This window comes from Diabrotica undecimpunctata, chromosome 5, assembly GCF_040954645.1.
Source record: "Diabrotica undecimpunctata isolate CICGRU chromosome 5, icDiaUnde3, whole genome shotgun sequence".
Taxonomy (NCBI): Eukaryota; Metazoa; Arthropoda; class Insecta; order Coleoptera; family Chrysomelidae; genus Diabrotica; species Diabrotica undecimpunctata.
This window is the reverse complement of record NC_092807.1, coordinates 55986958-56005821: the sequence shown is the minus strand read 5'-3', so window position 1 is coordinate 56005821 and position 18864 is coordinate 55986958. Positions and strand designations below refer to the sequence as shown.

Sequence of the window (18864 nt, the reverse complement as noted above, 5' to 3'; positions counted from 1 at the left end):
AATCTTCACCCGTAAAACCGACTTTACAGGCAACCGATTTTTTTTATACATTTTCTTTTTCAGTAAATATTTACTTTGTATATTATTTTATCTTACATCCATTATTTAATTCGCTTAAAAGTGAAAACGCAATAAAATATAGGTGTGTAATTTCGATATTACATTTTATCGCAATTACGATAAAATTACACATTTTTTCTCTTTATCACATAAAATTGATTATTAAAAATTAAATAATTTGTCTCAAAAAGAAGTTTCAGCAAATCAGAAAAGACTTCCCAAGAGAGATTGGGGTTGAGGGATGAGGGAATACCGGTGACTTGACTTGGTTTTCCGGCTGGAATTTTTGAATTTGAGATGCGCCCTAAAGTGAAGTATAAGATGTTTTTTAAACGTTAACTTTGTTAGAATAGCAGCTCTGTGCCAGTGTGTTTTGAAAGATCTTTTGTTTTTATTTCTACACTTTACTAATATTATGTTTTTTTACGTACAATGTGACGGGTTTTTCTAGTGCTTCGCAGTAGTTTTTATCCATTTTTTTCACCTTTAAAGTAATCTTTTTCTTATGGTTATACATGAATTCGACTACATATAAACATTTAAGCTAATATTACAACTTTAATATTTTGACCACGGATACTAAGAGTTTGTTTTACACCTTAACTTTCTTCACTCACCATTCGTAAGTTATTTTTCCATGTTTTTTTATAATATTACCTACCACCTTTGTATTCTTTTAGATTGAATTGATGGAGCTTGTAAATTAAATAAGCGAAACGTCTTCAAATATAGGAATGGAACTGTGATTTCCTTTTATTATTTCTCCTTTGACCGATATCCCCGTGACCAACAGATTTATTTTTTTGGAACTTACTTATTGAATATTGTTTGACGGTCGTACTCCTTTATATATATATATATATATATATATATATATACATACATATATACATACATATATATTTATATATGTTTGTACGTATGTGTGTCTATGCTCAATCTTTTTGTCTATATGTGCTGATTTTAGTTCATTTAATTTAATTCGTCATTTGTTTGTCCGCTTCTCCACTTCAGCAAATGCATTCAGCAAACGTAGCTACAATATAGGTCCCTTTTTTATCGGAGTAGGGGATAGAATTTTTGGTGTTGTCTAGCGTTCACAACATTAGTTTATTTTTATATTATTTTGTAACATGTTACTATACTTGTTAAATATTATTTAAATAGTGCTTCACTTAAACTGATTCCTTGTAATTTTATTAATACTAGCTAAGAAGTAAAAGACGAAGCGGTGGTTTTGATCGCGCGCGACTACTAGTCTTCAAAAATTCCTAGAGACTGCTAAGGGGTCAATGTGGTCCTCCAAGTAACTACCACTATTATGGTACGCTGAGATATTGAGTCAACATATCATATATACCATATCATATATAACTTAGCTATCTTTAATACTTCAACCACAGGAATAGAATATAAAATCCTTGCGTTTCCTTAAAAATAAATCAATAATATTTATCGAATTTTTATTTGTTTCAGGTGAGTTCGGGCTAAGCAAGGCAAAGAAACTATTTGGTATGTATGTTTTTTTTTGATATAACATTTGAAGAATATAGTTAAATTGGTTAGTATTAAGTTTTTTTTCTTCTTCTTTTTATGTAAACATTACTCTGTTTTCAATGTGCCTTCAGTAAGTTGCCGTTTCATCGTTTTCGTAGTCTTGCAACTGATCGTTTCCTATTGAGGAACCGGCTCTTGCCGTCTTTATTACTCTATTTTTTTTATTTGGCTTATATGGTCGTTCTATTTTGCTATTCTGTTTCTTACTTAGTCCTTATATATGTCCGTCGTATATATGTACTTCTAGCTTACTCATATAGTGTTTTACCCACAATTTTTTTTAGTGTTTTTATCTCTGATAGCTATCCACCTCTTTTAATTTCTACCTACTTCTCTCCTGCTATTTCTTCGTTTTCAGTTTGTTATTCCCAGCGTCCATTTTCAGAGTTCTCTCAAGCAGACAATATGTCTCAGCCATTGTCACTTGAGTCACAGAATAAGAAAGCAATGTTACTTGAGAGCATTGTTATATCTTCTGAGCTTGAATCTCACTATATATTCCACGACATCAGTAATTTTTTGTTCTGTGACGAATTCTTCGAATCCTGTCTCTTAAACTATTAATAAAATAAAATTTCATGTTCCTGTTATATCGTATTCTTTACATTTTTAGTTTCGTCTATTTATATCTTTTCAATTCTTGCTTTTACAAACCTTTTTCCCATTTATTTTCCCAGCTTTATTTATATTTCTTATCCTTAGAAATTTCCATTAATTAAATTACCGTTTCCGTATATAGAATTACCTACACATTATAATTTATAATTACCACAAATTGTTAACCTCTATTTTAATTTTCTATAGTTTACTCTTAATTGGTTTTTAAATAATAATTTATTTGAATATAAACTGAATAATATTCAATATTGTGTGACTCCTCTATTTAGGATGTTTGTGTGACTCTTCTATTTAGGATGTTTAAAAGTACGTTTACATTTGATACTTATATCCGTAAATAAATAATATCGAGTATGTATTAGACATAAATTTGCTTTTAGTATTTACATCCTGATAAAAATTACTAGGAATTTATGTCATTGATAACTATACAACACTCCTATAAATTATACATACATTGTTTTCTAAGCAATATGAAATTTATAAAAGTTTAGAGATTTTAGCAAAAACTTTGCTATCGGTATCATTCTATCGGTATCACTCTATTCATCCAAATTTATTTACGGAAGGTTTAACGAATTTTACTCAATCCGTCACATATTTGGTTTTTCATCAAATGAAAGCGATAGCAAACCGTTTGCTGAAATTTTGTAAGCTTTTTTAAATTTTGTCTAGCTCAAAAGCAACAAAACGATATTAGTAAATAGTTTTTGTATATGGCCATTAAAATGGAGGGCACTTTTGTAGCTAACCACTAAATAGCAGCAGACATTCGCTGGCAGTTAGTTGCATAAAAGTAACATTTCAAACACATTGTCCTCACTTACTTATCTTTAGTAGGTGTTCGTTCCATAGTGGACGCAAACAAACATTACATGAGTTTCGTGTCTTTCTTTAGCCGCTTTTTCACTAAAGACATGCAAATGTGGTAATTTCTAACAATCTTGAGGCGTTAAGTGGCACCTCCAAGAGGTAATGACTCTGACGTATTATTTAAATCAGTAGGAAGACATCTTCTTAACATACACTCAATTTCAGTCAATAATAAAAAAAATTCTATATACATTTGGTACTTTAGATCTAGTAGAAATTGCAGCCATCACCAGTTGTTTTCTTTGTCTTACAAAAAAGCTCTATGCTTACTAGTTTCAATAGCACTTTGTGGATTATTCTCTGTATAAATTATGGAGGTTGCTAGGTAAGCTACGTTTATAATATTGTAAAAGAAGGCTGCTGACCAGCGCAAAGTTCTGCATTTAGTGTAATAATAAGAAACGATTTTGCCCATGTTGTCTACGCCTCCTTTAGTTTTATTATAGTACTGAACTATGTCAGGTTTATTTTTGGGCCACTTAAAATTTCGTTGTCATACATTATTGACAACAAGATAACGCTTTTTTTTGGCATATACGAACAAAATGGTAACATGATCTGCATTGAATCCGTATACTAACGATTCCGACTCACGCTCTGACAAAGGCAGTATTTTTTGTGAACGATACATTTTGTTTCTTCTCAAAGTACCAATCAATGATAAATTCCAGAACAACAGCATAATAATCAAATAACTAAGTATAAATCAAATTCTTCTGTCGTGGGTGACTTCCAAACTTTTCGAGGTTTTTCTGGGTTTTCTGTAATATACTTTTTAGATACGTCATTACCTTTGTAATGGGTTTAGCGTGTAACTATGTAACACCTAACGCCTAATGTATCTTTACCAGAAAGATTTAAGTAGAACCTACTGGGCCCGCCTTTTTACGCAAAATGTTATGTTTCAGTGTTCGACTTGCAGTAAAATTCTTTTGTTGCCAAATTTTATCAATTATAACCAGAACATCACTTTGGGAAGAACTTTCTTACAAAATGTCAAAATATTTTTCACTATTAGCATTTTCATTGGTACCGATTTCAATCTTACTATTGATATCAATAAAAACGTCCTCTGCGTCAGAAGCTTCATCTTCATCTGGTTTGTTTTGCGGAACATAGTCCTCATCTGATTTCTGGTTTTCGATATTTCTGTCTAGATTCTCATCTAAATCGTCTACAAATTGTTGTATGTACTTCCATTGTTCTTCATGGGTCATTTTAAAAATGAATAATCTACTTATCTTCTAAATTCGCTAGCAGTCGGTTCTCTTTTTACCATTATTACGACATAAAACACGCATATAGTAACAAAAATACTAGCAACTTATAAGTACTGTTAAATGAACACAGAAAACAAATAAATAAATGCCAAGCATCTGCTATTTTCGGAACCTACAAGCGAAGTGTACCGAAATTTACCGAAACAAGGCCAGGTACTTGGATAGCACCGATATAGACTACCCTATCAGTTTAGATTTTTATCTTTATTTCTTTTTTTAGATTTGCTACCCAATAAAAATTTATCGTTAAAGTCAATACCTATCAAAATTTAGTCGTGTGCTGTTTTATTTTTTTTAAGTCGTTTGCAATGCCTAAAGTGCGAAATTGCCCAAATTTCCATTAACTGAGCGAGTTTAGGATTCGGCTTGAATATGGTTCACAGAAGTTTAGATACTGTGTTAATATGTTATCGGACATGGCGTCAAGGAAGCCAGTCTCGAATATCGAAGGGATAAGGGCTAAGCCATCGAAGAACAACAGAGCGCCAAGATCTTCGCCTAAGATTGTTGACTGTAAGATACTTCTTCTCCTCTACCAGGTACATTACGAATAAATGGTTTTGCAGAAATTAAAGACCAATTGGGACGCGAAAAATTTATCGTCGAGTATGCAGCTTTGGTCTCTTTTCAGTTTGGCCATATTCTTGGCTACGTCTTACCCCTAAAAATCGATTCAATTGACTTGAATTCTACAGAGAACAAATAGATAGAGACCAGAAATGGAATAGGATTCTGTCTAGTAGTGATGAATTTCCATTCTGTTAAAGGATGCATGATGCAGCCAGAGTCAGAAGACCACGTGAAGAAAAATGAAATACACAGTTTGTTGTTGAACGGCACGTGCCTCGCATTGTTGGAATTATGGTGAGGACTGCCATCGCTTATGGTTCAAGCTTAACTCTAGTCTTCATTAAAAGAAACATGACATCTCAGTTTATTGCGCTGGCCCCCGATATTTCCAGACTTATTCCCAATGGAACACGTGTGGAACATGATCGGTCGGAGACTTCTTTATTTAGAGCATCGTGTACAAACTTTGGGAGTATTTTGAGATAATTTAATTATGGCAGAAAACGAGATAACTCAGGAGGATATTGACCACCTAGTCAGAAGCAAGCCCAGGCGCATCCAAGAGTGTGTGGCCCACCGAGGTGTATTAACACAATAATAATTCATTTACCCCTGTAAGTTGTTTCAATCACATTAACTCACATTCAATCACATTTTAATTATTTATTTATTTTGCTACCCTGTATAATTATACAAAATATATTTTATAATGGGTGTTCAGATTTCTGTCACTTAGTACTCGTATACAGGGTAATTCAAAAAGGTATGTCATAAATGAAATCACACATTTCGGGGACAAAAATAATTTGATTGAAATCAACTTACCTTAGTAAAAAAGTGTACACAAAAAAAGTTAAAGCACTTTGAAGTTACAAAATGAAAATTGTTTTTTTGCATTATCTCCTTAACAACTTGATATTTTGTAATAAAAATGGACACGCTACTTTTTTGTTCTGAAAGCATTTTTCACAAAAAAGAAACAACACAATCTAAGCGCACAAAAAATTTTAAGTTAGGTGTGCAGCCCTAAATCACCCCAAACTTTAAAGTAGGTTTAAATCAAATGAATCTTGTGGCTTCATTAGTTTAAAACATTATTTTTAAAAATGTTTTGCTTCTTATCACTTTTTTCAAAAAACAGTTTTTATTGAGCTACGGACCTTTTTATTAACATTTAAAAAATTACGTGCAACTAAATATATGGCTAAAATGAATTAACAAGTACAAAAAATGTCTATAACCTCCCATAACTAAAATTACCCCCATTTTCTTCAATAAACCTTCAGTATCGTTTCAATAAGGAAAACCGAATGGGTTGAAAAATCATATAATTCTGACGAAATTAATTTGCATCTTCAATTATTTTAACCCTCAACTGTTGTTCGTCCTTTATTGTAACAGAATACACTTTCTCTTTCATAAACCCCCAAAAGCAAAAGTCCATGGGGTTAAGACCTGGACTTCTGGGTGGCCAAGAAATGGGTGCATCACGACCCCTTCCAATACACCGACCAGGATACTGTCTACAAAGAACTCCATTACTGTAATGCGGTGGAGCGCCATCTTGTAGAAACCACGTAATATTTTGCCTTATTGCAAAATTCACTTCTTCCAAATACTCTTGTAACATTTTTTGCCAAGAACTGCAAATAATTATCACCATTTAAATTGTTGGGAAGAAATACTGGGCCTATTAGATTGTTGCAGGAATTGCCTAATCCACAATTCCTGCCCAAACATTAACTTTGAAAGTCCTTCGGTGATGAGTCGTTTTTGGCGTGAGGATTTTCGTCGGCCCAAATGTGCTCGTTATGATTGTTTGTTATTTCATTTCTACTGAAGGTAGCCTCGTCGGTAAACAAAATATTTCTAATAAAATTAACATTTCGAGTATTTTCCATTAACAACCAATCGCAAAATCCTATTCTTTTATGATAATCTTCAACCAATAACTCTTGAACCGTTGTTAAATGATAGAGTTTAAGCAGATGATCCCTCAAACGCCTCCAAACCCTTACGTGAGGAACATTTAGTTGAGCAGCTATTACTTTTGTACTTGTTCCAGGGACTTCTTCAATGATTTCCAAAATGTCTTCATCAATTGCATCCATTATTAGACGACCACTATTGCCAGCAACTTGCGGTTGGAATGTACCCGTTTCACGTAAATGACAATACGTGGTCAAAAATAATCGTCTACCGGGTGTATTTCGATTGGAGTATTTTACTGCATAACGCCTTGCGGCTGCTGCACTATTTCCTTGAGATTCACCTACGATATTTCCGATAGTTTATTGAAATCATAATTTAATCTGATCCAACCTACCGAAAGTTAAATGCATATCTGCCATTTCTGAAATGTGTAGGCCATTGTAATATCAAAATTTTTATTATTAATCTTATTCACACAATGAACGATAGCTTCAAATTATTGACTATTATTGATGGAACTATTTGTAATTCTTGTATCCGTAGAAACTAATTGTAATTTCATGGCCTACTATAAAAAAAAAACTAGTTTTTCGAAAAAGTGATAAGAGGCAAAAAAGTTCTAAAAATAAAGTGTTAAACTAATGATGCCACAAAATTCATTTGATTTGAACGTACTCAAAAGTTTGTGGTGATTTAGGGTTGCACACACCCCTTAAAATTTTTCTGTGCGCTTAGATTTTGTTGTTTCTTTTGTATGAAAAATGCTTTCAGAACAAGAAAGTATTGTGTTCATTTTTATTACAAATTGTCAAATAGTTTAGGAGATAATGCAAAAAAACAATTTTTATTTTGTAACTTCAAAGGGCTGTAACTTTTTTTGTGTACACTTTTCTACTAAGGTAAATTGGATTTAATCAATTTATTTTTGTCCTTGAAATGCGTGAATTAATTTATGACATACCTTTTTGAAACACCCTGTATAAGCAGACTGGTTAGAGTAAGTTAGGTAAAAACTGAATAGTCAACTCGTTTTTGAATTAAAATTTTCGATTAAAGAAAAATTTTGTTCCGTAACTTTAAGGAAGACTATCTTAATATAAAGTGAAAAATGTTACCTTTTTATGAAATATTCACCATAGGGTTGGTGCATATCTTCAGCATTCTCTGCGTTGTCAACTACCTCACTGTAAATTTGAAAAAGTTGGTCACTAAGTTTTTTGGAAACTTGCGTACCATTTGAAAGATAAAATGTATTATCTTCATAGTCATTGATAGAAGAATTTAAAAGATTAAGATCTTTAACCATCTCGTAAACAATATTTCCTTTTTCTCCGTGAACCCACTGGCCACCTACATCTACTATACTTCCACCGAATTGCGTAGAATATATTCTTCCTCCGATTCGATTTTCAGCTTCTGTAATAACAGTAAAAGGTAAACAACAAAAGTAAATAAGATATTTATTAGAAATAATAAATAAAAAAAAGGAAAATATAGTTAAAAAAACTAATGTTGTTACATTACAGTGTACAAACCTAATTATGTGGTCGAGTTGTAAAATAAATTCAAATTATTTTAAATTAAGCCCAGCAGCCATTAATCCCTTTAAATTTTATAGTATATTTTAATATTTTAAGGTATATGTATTATGTAATTCCATTTAAGTATTTCCCTTCCATTTTATAAACATTGACTTAACACCAACGAGTATTGCCTTAGAACCTTTTTCTTAGTATGTAATAATTCTTGTGACAAATCTAGTTATTGAATTATCATACAGGTTATGTAAAATTTAAAAAATAGCCGTAAAAGCAAAAAATCGTTAAAAGTAGAAAACTTTGAAAAAAGTATCTTGCTTATAGTCCCAGAACATTCTGCCATTGACCATTTTAAAGGTAATTCAATTTTATTTCTACTAAATGTTACTGCTGTCTACCATTACATAACCTAGTCTACCATTACATAACCTAGAAGCTACGTAGAAAAAAGTTATAGCACAATGTATGCGAAAAATAGGGAAAAAAGGCGTGAGTGGCGAATTTTGGAAAAACCATATTTTGGATATTGTGAATCCTTCTACCTTGTGAAAACTTCTACCAAATGTCATTTTAAAGAGGAAGTATAGAAGTTTTTTTTCAGCAAAGCAATGTTGCAAAGCAACCTATACCCCCGTTGAAGAATGTTATGGGTCAAAATAGAAAAACCACGTAATTTCGTGTTTTTTGCTTTACTTTTTGAATATATTTTTGCCAAAAAAGTTATATTTGACAAAAGGTGAAAAAAGTTTGAAAAGTAACATTTTGGTGGACCATTTAATTTTGAACAGCTTTTCTGTAAATGCATATCTACAAAAAGTGCATAGAATTTACCCAAAGGCGCTCTAGTGCATAGCGACTAATTCACTCCTTACTTAAAAACTCATCCGTTTAAAAACTCCGCAGTTTTTATATTTGAAGGTCCATTGACCATATGAAACTTTAACGTTGTGGTTCCTTTTAGCTATCTTCTTTTGGGCAAAATTGGTAACCTATAAATAGTTGTGGATATAACGCAATACAATGTCTTACCTTAGACAAATACGCTGTTCGTTGAGTTATTATAAATATTATATATCAAAACAGTGTGTCTATTCAAACTTGACTAAGAGTCTCTAAAGTCACACGTATTTTAGTACTAGTAAATACTTTATGAAAATTAATAAACACGAGAATAAAGTTTATTAATAATATTCTATTATTTTGGGATAAACAGAAATTTAGTTTTTTCTCCAATCTCTTAGTTAATATTTAATTTTCGTAAAAATATATTAGCATAGTAAATGAACGCAAAATACGGCGATACCCTGTAATTTTCCATGTCACCACCGAATTGCATCAAAATTTGGATCTAAAGTAAATTCAACTTCAGGCATATACAGATAGTAATCAACCCTGCTCCTAGGAACATGTGTATACCATTGTAAAGTGGGATCCACATGTCCGAAGATCAAGCCGGTCACACTTCACTATTAAAGTGGTACCTATCTGACCCTCAGGCTTTTCCTCCACCCCTCCTCATCGTGTGACTTACGTGAGGAGGCTTATGATCTGAAAGTTAATTTGGGTGCCCCGGGTATTGGGACCCTCTAATATTATTGACTGTGGTTAAGCCACCTAACTGTAGGGGTAGCACATATATCGACTTTTATCCCTATTTACTTTACTGATTCTATATACGTTAATCTTACTTAACATCGGGACTTGTGCCCTAAAAAACAAAGAAAAAAGTGTGGGTTCCGAACAGAGAGCCACCAGCCTAGGCTGATGGGTCTCTGTCCGAAAAAAATTGTGTGCTCGTTCACTCAGTCGCCGATTTGGCAAAATAAATTTAGTTCTCCTCGCCGGCTGGGTGTTCGAGTGGCGTCTGTCCACCGAGCCCATGTATGCTGCACATGACCTCGGTGCTCAAAATTCGCGTTAAGATCTACATACGCTCTGCCTGAAGGGTCTAAGCCTATGCGGCTGTTATAAAAGGTCTGACGGGCCTTTTACATTTATGCATTTATTAGTTATGTCATAGGATACAGTATTCGCTTGATCTTCTCGATGCGATAAGGCTTTAGTTTTGCTTAAACAGTGAGCGGATTTACTTTTTTTTTTACTTAATCATTACTAAATCTAACTTAACTATGGGGTGTGCATTCTCAAGTGTATACTGCTCTCAGACACCCTGTGTATATTTTTTTGGGTTTTGTTTTTTTTTATCTAATCTAAACTACTACTATGTGTGCGTGTATTGGGGTGTGCATTCCCAGGTGTATATTGTCCTCACATACCCCGGTGTATATTGTTTTTATATACTATCGTTTTAGTCTTGCCAGACTGTGACTAAGATGCTACAACCATCCAAACTCATCCAACCAACCATCTCTTTTCTGGTTGCAGCAACTCTGCCCCATTTTTTTTTGTGCTCACTGTCTGAACCCACTCTTTTAGCTACTCTGTGGCTATCTCATTTCTTCATTTATTCTTCTTCCCTATATCCAGTTAGTTGTTGTTTCGACCGTCTATGCACCGTTCTTGTGTTTACATCGTAGTCCGCCAACTCTCTTAGTATTCTGTTGAGGTGTATTAAGTATCTCAGTGGGACATATCTAGGTACATTTAGGGCTTCTCTGATCATTCAGTTTTGTACTGTTTGAATCTTTTTCTGATTGCTCTTGCATGTGTGTCCCCATGCGCTAGATGCATATGTTAGAGAGGGTAGTATTATGCTGTAAGCTACTCTCATTTTTGTTTTAAAGCGAAGTTTGCTTTTTCTGTCTATCAGCGAAGAGAGTTGACTTCTTAGCGCTTTTGGTTTGTAAACTGTTTGCTTTATGTGTTTAGTGAATGTGAGCTTTATGTCTAGTATGACTCCAAGGTATTTGGCCTAGTTAGTGCATTCTACAGGGGTATTTTCTATAGTGATCTCTCTTTCTGGTCTACTTCTTCGGTGTCTATACATGACGGCCTGCACCTTTTCGGGGTTCAGGGTAATTTTCTATTTAATACACCATCTTTGGAACCTATTCAGAGCGCTTTGCAGGTGGCTGGCAGCTAGGTTAGGATCTCTACTGCTAGCTGCGATGGCTGTATCGTCCGCGTACAGACTAACTAGTGTTCTGGGGTATGTTGGAGTGTCATCTGTGTAGATAGTGTATATGTATGGTGATAACACCGCCCCCTGAGGCACATCAGCCTCCAGGGCTCCGAGCTCGAATAGGGTTGGTCCAATCCGAACTCTGAACCTCCTTTTAGCTAGGTATGATGCAAGGAGACATGTCATCTCCTCACTGTAGCCTAGGTTGCTCATTCTATAGAGCAGACCTTGATGCCACACTCTATCAAAATCTTTACTCACGTCGAGAAACGCCGTTGCTGTGTACAACTGTTCATTGAAGCCTTTGGTGATAGATCCTGTCAGCCTTAAAACCTGCAGTTGCAGGAGTGTTCGGTCCTGAATCCGAACTGAGCCTTTGGAACAGTTCCCAAAGCTTGTGTTTCTTTATTGAGTCTGGTTAGTATGACTCTTTCTGCTATCTTGCTTACTGATGATAGTAATCTGATAGATCTGTAGTTTTGTGGAAATGTGCCGTTTTTTCTCGGTTTTACTATCATGATCACGTGAGCTTCCTTTCATGTATCCGGAAAGTATCTTAATTTTAGTATACTGTTAATGATGTTGGTGATATATACTATTGCTTTCGCCGGTTGCTTTTTTTTAACGTCATCTGCTAACGTATAAACAAAGCATACGTTGTTTACTTCTGATAGAACTGTCAAATTCAGACAAAATAATTAATTAACAATAAAATATAAATAAATATTAGTCGATAGTAAATTTAGTTAATATATCGTGAGCTTACTGCAAAAATTCGTTAACTACGCAATTATTTGTTTCGAGAAAATTAACTTTGAATGTTTACTGTCTCATTAAAACTTTACTATTAATTTCTTGTAATTATTATTTAAAAAAAATTAAAGTTTGAAAGTTGATATATTATTTCGACTATACATATTTTGCTCACAATAATATTATTGTTTATAAGCGATGCTAAAAAACAAAAAAAGTATATGACTATTATTTTACAATGTAAGTCTTTTAAATAAACATAAAGGATTTTTGTACAAAAAATTTTTTTGTTTAAAAAAAATAAATAAAAGTAAGATCAATTTAAAGCAACAAGTATTTTGCTTGTATAAGTATTTTGGTCAAATTTAGTATTAACGTTTAGATAAGTGCTTTCACTAAACGGGTTTTACCAGTCGATAATTTCTCTCTTTCTAATACTCTCTCTGTGAGCAAACCCCAAAAAAGACCAAACACGGACTTAACGGATTTTTGCTGTAAGCCAACAATATGAACTAAATAAGATGTTTTAAAATATTAATTACATATGAAATTATTTTAAAACTAAAAGTGTCATAAAAATTTAAACAGACGATTAAATATTGCTATTAATTGGATGACAAAAAAAAAACAGAGATGGATGACTTCATAAATCTTAGATCTAATGGAGGAAAGAAGGAAACATAAAGGCAGGAGTAAAGCAGAATACAAGGAACTACAGAGATTGATAGGAAAGAAAATAAAAGAGGCCAAAACCACCTGGCTTGCTAATCAATGCAGTGAAATAGAGGCATATGCTAAAACAGTATAATAGCTTTAACATGCATAAGAAAATAAAAGAAATGACAAATACACTGAGAAAAAAGAAAGATGCCCTTCTGAAAGACGCAAATGGAAAAATCATTATAGAAATTAAAGAGAAATTAAAAAAATGGAAGACATACATAACAGATCTGTTTGAGGATAATCGGCAAGAACCGGAAGAAATCGACAGCGAAACGATGCCAGAGATCATAATAGAGGAAATCGAACAAGCAATACGAAACGCAAAAAACGGAAAAACTGTAGGTCCAGACGAAATACCTGCGGAACTACTGAAATGTCTAGAAGATGAAACTCTACCTGTACTTCTGGACCTATTTAATGAAGTATATAAAACTGGAAAAATCCCACAGGAATGGTTGGTGTCCACCTTTGTAGCAATACCAAAAACAGTATATGCCAAAGATTGTTCAGACTATAGGACAATATCACTAATAAGCCATACCCTCAAAATATTTCTAAAGGTGATTCATGGAAGATTATATAGAAAACTAGAAGATGATATGGATGATACTCAGTTTGGGTTCCGCAAGGGTTTGGGAACGAGAGAGGCATTGTTTGCTTTTAAAGTCCTCTCTCAAAGATGCTTAGATATGAACCTAGATATTTATTCCTGTTTCATCGACTTCGAGAAGGCATTCGACAGGGTCCGACATGAAAAACTAATAGAAATACTGAGAAACAAAGATATAGACAGACGAGACTTACGAATCATTATCAATCTGTATTGGAATCAAAAGGCCAATATAAAGATAGAAGAACAAAAGTCCGAAAATATAGATATAAAGAGAGGAGTAAGACAGGGCTGTGTTCTGTCACCATTACTGTTTAACGTGTACAGTGAAGCCATATTCCAGGAAGCGATAGCGGATCTGGGTGATGGAATCTCTGTAAACGGAAGAATAGTAAATAACATAAGATTCGCTGATGACACCGTTATAATGGCAGACACCCTGGAATCGCTACAAGAATTGGTAAATAGAATTAACGATTATTGCATTAGATACGGACTAAAAATAAATAAGAGAAAAACTAAATTTATGATTGTCTCAAAAACGCAACATGGAAATGAAAGATTAATGATAGAGCAAACCCAAATAGAAAAAGTAGAGACATATAAATATCTGGGAACCTGGGTTGATGACAAAAATGACCAAAGCAGAGAAATCAAAGTCCGAATTGAAACTGCAAGGCAAGCATTTGTGAAAATGAAGACAATGCTTACCAACAGAGACCTTCAGTTGCATCTCAGATTGAGGGCTCTAAGATGTTACATATTTTCTATCTTACTATACGGAATGGAATCTTAGACATTGAAGAAACAACATATAAGGAAAATAGAAGCGTTCGAAATGTGGTGTTACAGAAGAATATTAAAAATTCAGTGGGTTCAAAGGATTACCAATGCTGAGGTACTACGACGTCTAAATAAGGAGTTAGAAATTATGAACAGCATAATAAGACGAAAACTAGAATATTTGGGTCACATAACCAGAGGAGAAAAATATGAGCTGCTGAGAATTATTATGCAAGGAAGGATCCAAGGAAGAAGAAGCATAGGATGAAGACGCATCTCCTGGCTGAAGAACCTTAGAGAATGGTTTAACTGTAGTTCACTACAACTTTTCAGAGCAGCAGCCAACAAAGTGACCATAGCCGTTATGATATCCAACCTCCGATAGGAGATGGAACTTTAAGAAGAAGAAGGATGACATTTATGACTTTCAAATTTTGAGAATTGTTACGAATCGAATCTTTTTTTTTAATTTTCTTATTTGTTATTGAATGTATCTATTTTGTTAGTTAATTTTTATGCAGCTTTTAATTTAATCCTGCTTAAAATTAATAAGTATATAATAACTAGAAACGAATTGATCGAGAGTAATGAATCAATGTGCAGAACCGTTGTCGTTACGCTACCCGTGGCGCCTTTTTACGAAACAAAATATAAACTACTTTGAAAAGAACGTATCCTTCATTATTACTGTATTATCTTAAAGTAGTTTTTGTATTCTCTATGATTAATACCACAGTAAAACGCACTTACCTAATATTTTAAAATTGGAAATTCCGTGTTTCAACAATCTTGTGGCCGCTGCAATTCCTGCAGCACCTGCTCCAATAATAATAATGCTTGGTGTCTGTGACATGCTTGTTTTAACTTCTTAAATTTTATAATAATAGTGTCATAAGGGACTCTAAAATTGAAAACAATATAAAGTTTTATTCAGTAATACTAGAAACAGTTATCAAGTTTAATAGTTTTTATTGATAACGTTATCTAATGACCAGAGGCGTAGGTATAGTTGACATGTGGTATAATTTATACGTTTATAATATTTATTATTTTTTTTTAAATTGAAATTTCTGGACATCACGATTGTAACGATTTTAAAAATTCTCTAGGTCTTAGTTTGAGTATTTAAAAATCCTGTAACTTGAAATAATTTTATTTTAATACTTTTGTTCGACCATGCATATTTTTTTTTTAAATTCTGCGGGTTCTATTTATATATCTGAACATTACCTTATCATAAACAGAATTTCTAACGAAGAGATAATTGATTATTTGTACAATTTAAGTGCCCTGAAATTGCTTCGCTTTAAATCGTTTCTTTGAATATCTGATAAGTTTACCTGCGTTAAAAATTGCGTTTTGGTTTTGAACGCAAAAACAAACTAAGTTTTGTTTACAATAAATTTTAAGATCTTATTTAGTCACTTGTTTAATTTATCTGATTAGATGGAAGATGTCTCATGGCACGAATCTGACGCAATTCTTTCGACAGAAAGCCGACTTGGAAAATCACATCTTCGCTTTATACTTTAGACTTTTGTGTAAACTGATACATACAGTGTGTCTTCGTCTCAGTCCACCAGAAAAAAAATACATAAAATTTTTGTCTATTCCCACTAATAGTTCTTCTCGTGGAACTTTGGCTTTACAAATTCAGTCAAATACTGTGTGTCACCTTTTGTTAAAACTTTGGATGCAGAGACAGCAGAGGCATTTCTGCTCTATCTGACCCAGACAATAATGTACCATCCAAATAAGTACCTCATTTTTCTATTTTATTGAAAATCCTCAGCATCAACATCATAGAACAAGTGTACAAAATCCAAATCATAGCACTTTTTTATAGTTTTAGCCTGGTGTAATTATTTCATCATGTTAAATGATTTTTATTTCTTAACACTGCAGCGGTGGCGCCAAGTCTGTCAGATCCAAGCGTCGTACTAGACGGTATAAAAAGAGTGGGGTTTAACCTATGAACTTCGTGCTCTTAATACCTTACTAATATTTATTATTGCATCGACCGTCTTGCAGAGAACTTTTGCCAGATTTTTATATTTTTTGTTATAGCCTATTTGGGTTTATTAGACTTGGCGCCACTCTTTAAATAACTTAAGTGACTGTTGCTTTATTTTCGTTTCTTGGAATTTATTTTACAAGAGGTGAGTAATTTTGCTAATATTATGTATTCCATTATGTACACATGTATTATTTTATATTTTGCTTAGTCAAATTTATTATTCCTAGCACAAGTCGTCTACTTCAAGTGCTTGAAAAGTAGAAACTGACACAGAACAACATTTTGATGACATTGAATCAGATGATGAAGTAGATAACATGGAGAAACATCTTTCAGATTCAGATACTAAATAAGAGGGTGATCTCGATGGTTGCTAAGTGGATGTAATACCAGCAAAAGTGTCATGGATTGCTACTTTTATAGGCAAAGATGAAGCAGTCTGGAAGAAAACACTTCCCGGTGCAGTGCAAATGCTAAGAACTCGCCAATTTAATAAAATTTTTCACTTACTGGGTGTAAAAGCATATGATAGTAATGCTAAATCCATAATTGATTGTAGGAGTTTGTTTTTTTCCGAAGATATTTTCAACATTATTGTTGAAAGTAGGAACAAATATATAGATCAAATGATAGAGATGTATAACAGAGTTCGTTCTGCTAAAAATACTGATGTAATCAAAGTAAGAGATTTACTAGGATTGCTCTATTTAGCAGGGAGTTTGAAAAGTAATCGGTTAAGCACAGAAGAGTTGTGGGAGCGAAATGGCAGCGGGGTTGAAATGTTTTGGTTAACCATGTCACAGCAACGTTTTTTATTTTTATTAAGACATCTTAGATTTAATGACTCAGAAACTCGAGACAAAATAAAATTGTCTAGGGAGCTAATGCTTATAAGACAACTGTTTACAATTTTTGTGAAAAATTGCAAAAATGCCTACACAATTAGCAAGTATGGCAATATAGATGAAAAACTTTAAGCATTTCGGGGAAGATGCAGTTTTAAACAGTATATTCCTTCCAAATCAAATAAATATGAATTAAAAATCTTTGCCTTAGTTGATGCAAAAACTAGATATACAGCTAATCTAGAACCATATGTTGGTTTACAACCAGAGGGGCCCTTTGATTTAAAAAATGATCCAGTTAGTATTGTCGATAGATTATTTGGTCCAATATCGGGTACTTGAAAAAACCTTACGTGTAATAATTGGTTTATTAGCTTTGAGCTTATTACAAAACTTCGTTTTGATCACAATCTGACATACGTCGGTACAGTGAGAAAAAATAAAAGACAATTACCATTGTAGTTTATAAAAACAAACATCGACCTATTTATTCAAGTATGTTTGGATTTTAAGAAAATACTACAATAGTATTCTATGTACCCAAGAATGAAAAAAAAAATGTCATACTGATCTCAAGTATGCACAATAATGATCAAATAGACGAATCAACAGATCATTAATAGAAGCCAGAGATTATAATATTTTATAACAGATTATAATATTTTATATTTTATATTTTATAATAGATTATAATATTTTATAACTCATCTAAAGGTGGGGTCGACACCGTTGACGAACTTTGGGCCACGTATAAGGTGGCTTGAAATACCCGTAGATGGCCAATGGTGATTTTTTATTCACTTATGAATGGAGCTGTAATAAACTCCAAAATTAAATATCTGGCCAATAATCAAAATGATAATTTGCTTTATAGAATATACATAAAACGTTTGGCCGCAGAGCTAATCGACCAGCATTTAAAGCGTTGCTTCATAGTGGAAAATATCTCTCCAACTATTCCAACCGACGCCAAGAAGTGGCTGGGAACTTCAAATGTACTTCCCAGAGGTAATCCCGAAAATTTAAATATTAAAAAATGATGTAGTTTTTGCGTTAAAGACAGTAAGACTGAATATTTTTGTCAAATGTGCAAAAAATTTACTTGTTTAACACATGCCCAGTATCAGTGCCCTGATTGTATATTGTCCGTACAAAATTTTTAAAAGTATAACTCATAAGATCAAGTTTGACAAGTAAATCTTACATTTTAAAATAAATTTTAAATAAAAGTTAATTTTCATGAACCCTTGTTTTATTTTGCACAATTCATGAACATCCATCATTTAATAATTATTTTGGAAGAATATAATATTTAATGGGCTGAATTTTGGATTTGTCAGACTTGGTGCCACTACTGGTGTTCCGATATGGGGTGCCAACAGTGCAGGGTTAAGTTTTGTTTAGTTTTTTTTTTTAAGTTTCTGTAAAAATTATATTAATTTATACGAGAATATGTAAAGAGTACTCTTTAAGATGCTAATGTCCCATTTTTCGTAGATCGCGTAGCAACCCAAACGTCAGAGATGTTTGAGGTACACAAAATGAATGAGGTCGCGTTGCTTAGAATCGGAAAAAAGTTCTTTAGACACTTACGTTGTTACACAAACTAAAGTAGAATTGGAG

General features: G+C 33.1%; 1 protein-coding gene across 3 annotated transcripts in view; it reads right to left on the bottom strand.

Annotated features, from left to right (window-relative positions):
• LOC140441322 (spermine oxidase-like) overlaps positions 1 to 18864 on the bottom strand; it is a 69785-nt gene that overhangs the window by 23864 nt on the left and 27057 nt on the right. For 2 of the 3 annotated variants that reach the window (XM_072531970.1, XM_072531971.1), the window contains exons 2-3: positions 15130 to 15280; positions 8006 to 8306 (exon numbers count right to left, since the gene is read on the bottom strand). In XM_072531970.1, the coding sequence (XP_072388071.1) occupies positions 8006 to 8306; positions 15130 to 15232 (404 nt within the window). In that variant the 5' untranslated portion in view covers positions 15233 to 15280. Of the gene's footprint in view, positions 1 to 8005; positions 8307 to 15129; positions 15304 to 18864 lie in introns of those variants that run through there. The other variant, XM_072531969.1, reaches the window with a different exon arrangement.